The sequence below is a fragment of the Frankliniella occidentalis genome, unplaced genomic scaffold, assembly GCF_000697945.3.
Source record: "Frankliniella occidentalis isolate FOCC.00 unplaced genomic scaffold, Focc_3.1 Scaffold47, whole genome shotgun sequence".
NCBI lineage: Eukaryota > Metazoa > Arthropoda > Insecta > Thysanoptera > Thripidae > Frankliniella > Frankliniella occidentalis.
The window spans coordinates 2,142,848-2,145,343 of NW_026267177.1; the positions used below are offsets into that span (position 1 = coordinate 2,142,848).

Consider the following 2,496-nt stretch of genomic DNA (forward strand, 5'->3'; position numbering starts at 1 on the left):
TGGGCTGCATCAATAACAGCAAAATCTGAAATGATGGGCGATAGGTTCCAGGTTTGATTGGAGCCTCACCTTTAGAACAGTAAAAAATCCGTGTCTTTGGCGGAAATAAATTGTAATTACTGTAATCTGTGGTGAAAATGTCATGCCAGAAACAGAAGTCATATTTTTCGTTCGGGTGACGTCAGGGACGTCAAACTAATCAAATTTTGTTCTGTTGAAGAAAATTTGTCTCTTCTGCGTCGAAAATTTCATTAGTAACGACGAAGTTACGAAAGATACGATGTCTGGGTGCTACTTAGCATAAGTACTCCATAGTCGTTTAGTACTCACCGCAACGTTCACCTGTTCGCCCAAGTAGGCAAACAAACCCATTGAAACGAGAGTAAAAACGACAATGCTGAATGCTTGTAAATTGCTTGGATCCTGGATAAAAAAATAAATCGAAATTACCTAAATTTGAATGGTTTTACGAATGTAAATAAATAACTTTCGCTTGTTAAGTCTAAGCTGTTGAGTTTAAGCACGATATTATTTTAGACTATTCAACAGTCAATAAATATCGCTTTTACGAACCGTCATAAAAAGCAGAGCACTTGCAGAAATGAAGAGAAGAGTTAGAAGGTGCCGAGTAAACATTGTCCCAGCGAAGCATTCATTGTAATGATCCAGGAGCCTACGAACGAATTTTAAAGATGTATCAGGTGGCTGATTAACCCCGCGCGCTCTTTTCTAGGTAAGGCATGTTCACGATCACCCTCCCGTACGCTAAACGTGTTTTCTTAGTGTAAGCGTGTTTTGTCATACGCGAAGAGCATTCACGATGCTTCTTACGCTAAACGAAACCACGCGGACCGTTCTACTCTCTGATTGTTCGCCGCCTCGGATCTACACGATCTACACGATCTAGCGTAGAGCACCCCTTAGCGCCTTTTCCGTACAGGATGGGAAATCCGTCTAAGCAAGCGTTCATTTCGCTTAAGGAATTCCGCTTGACCCACACCGTGGGTCCCAATAACATGGGATTGCCTACCCCCGCCGCACTCAACGTGTTAAGAAAACACGTTTAGGTTAGGGAATATGATCGTGAACCCGCCTCTATACTGTACCAAATGCTAGTGTGTGGGCGTGCTTGTCAATCGCCCCTGACCATGGCGCCTTAGCGCACGGTCAAACAATGTATGGGTTTTTGAGGAAAAGGGGAAAGAGGGCCTCCCATATTTGAGGAAAACAGGAGACTTCCTCGAAATCTAAGAAATCACCTGAAACTAGAACAGTTATTCTTTCCCCACCTAGTAGCGTAAAATTACTAATATTTTATTTATCTTAATAAAAAGTCCCTTTCCCCTTAAAAAATAAAGAAAATCACACAGGCAACTTTTGAATACAACACCATGTAAAAGAGAATTTCCCCGAAATTGCGTAACTGGCCATCACAGTGGTCGATGGAACTTCGTGATTTCAGAGCAGCCGCTCTGTTTTCGGGGTGAGCTAAAATGCAGCCCAAAATCTTATACTTTCTGTATGCTTTTTATTTAAAATAAACCAACTAACTGTTATAAAACTAGAACTTACCGAATGACATCGTGGTGATAAGCTATAGTAGAGTTGATTTCACGGTCAAGGTGTGCATCCTGTACGACATTATTGTATTAAGTTTGCTGTCTATGTTAATAACTAGTGTGAACTGCCAGCAGAAAAGTTAGGCCAAAGTTAGGCCAAAACACCCGCTGGTACCTGCGTGTAGCGGAATGTATTCTGTATCGGTGCCTGCCTACTAGACAGCTTCACTGCACGAGACCGTAGATGTTGCCCAGTAGGCAAGCGAAAGTACGCATCAGTTACAACGCAGCCCTCGCAGCAGGTTAGCTCCTGTATCACGGGCTGTCTCTTTGCATACGCTCCAGTGTTGCGGGATTGCATAATCGCTAGGACTGCGGGGGGCATGGTGCCCTAATGATCGTCCAGAAAGTACGTCCGTTTTTCTCAAAATCATTCGGCATATTACGGGAGCTCGGCGCCTGCGAAACTCAGAGTAGGCCAGCCTGCAGTACACGCATGTATTGCCTACCTACCAGGCGCTATGAGCGCTTGCAGAGGCCGAACTTGGAACTTCTTTCAAAAGAGCAAATAACGGGCGTACTTTCTGGATGATCCTTAACGAACGACCACAGTTACAACCTTACGAAGCGAAATGCCAAATCCTTCGCAATTGGGAAGCAATGCTTTTGCAGGTACAAATCAAATGTTTCCGGCATTGCGAAGGATTTGGCATTTTGCAAGGTAATGTTTTAACAGTAAATGGAGTAGGCACACCCGCAACACTACAGCGCATTCAGAGAAACCCCTGGTACACGTGCACATACAAGTGCTCAACACTATGTTGTACACTATGTGTACACAGTGTTTGATTAGATATTTGAATATTTCATATGTCAAAGTGATTAACAGTAAATTTGAGCACTATCCAAAGTTTTCGTCAAAAAAGTCACTTGAGCG

The 2,496-nt window shown here is 43.2% G+C and overlaps 1 protein-coding gene across 5 annotated transcripts in view; it reads right to left on the reverse strand.

Moving 5' to 3' along the window:
• The window catches only part of LOC113202306 (odorant receptor Or2-like), an 18,888-nt gene that overhangs the window by 7,608 nt on the left and 8,784 nt on the right, over positions 1 to 2,496 (reverse strand). For all 5 annotated transcript variants that reach the window (XM_052267205.1, XM_052267203.1, XM_052267204.1 and 2 more), the window contains 3 exons: positions 1,573 to 1,631; positions 574 to 673; positions 331 to 423 (listed from right to left, as the gene is read on the reverse strand). In XM_052267205.1, the coding sequence (XP_052123165.1) occupies positions 331 to 423; positions 574 to 673; positions 1,573 to 1,631 (252 nt within the window). The remainder of the gene's footprint in view (positions 1 to 330; positions 424 to 573; positions 674 to 1,572; positions 1,632 to 2,496) is intronic.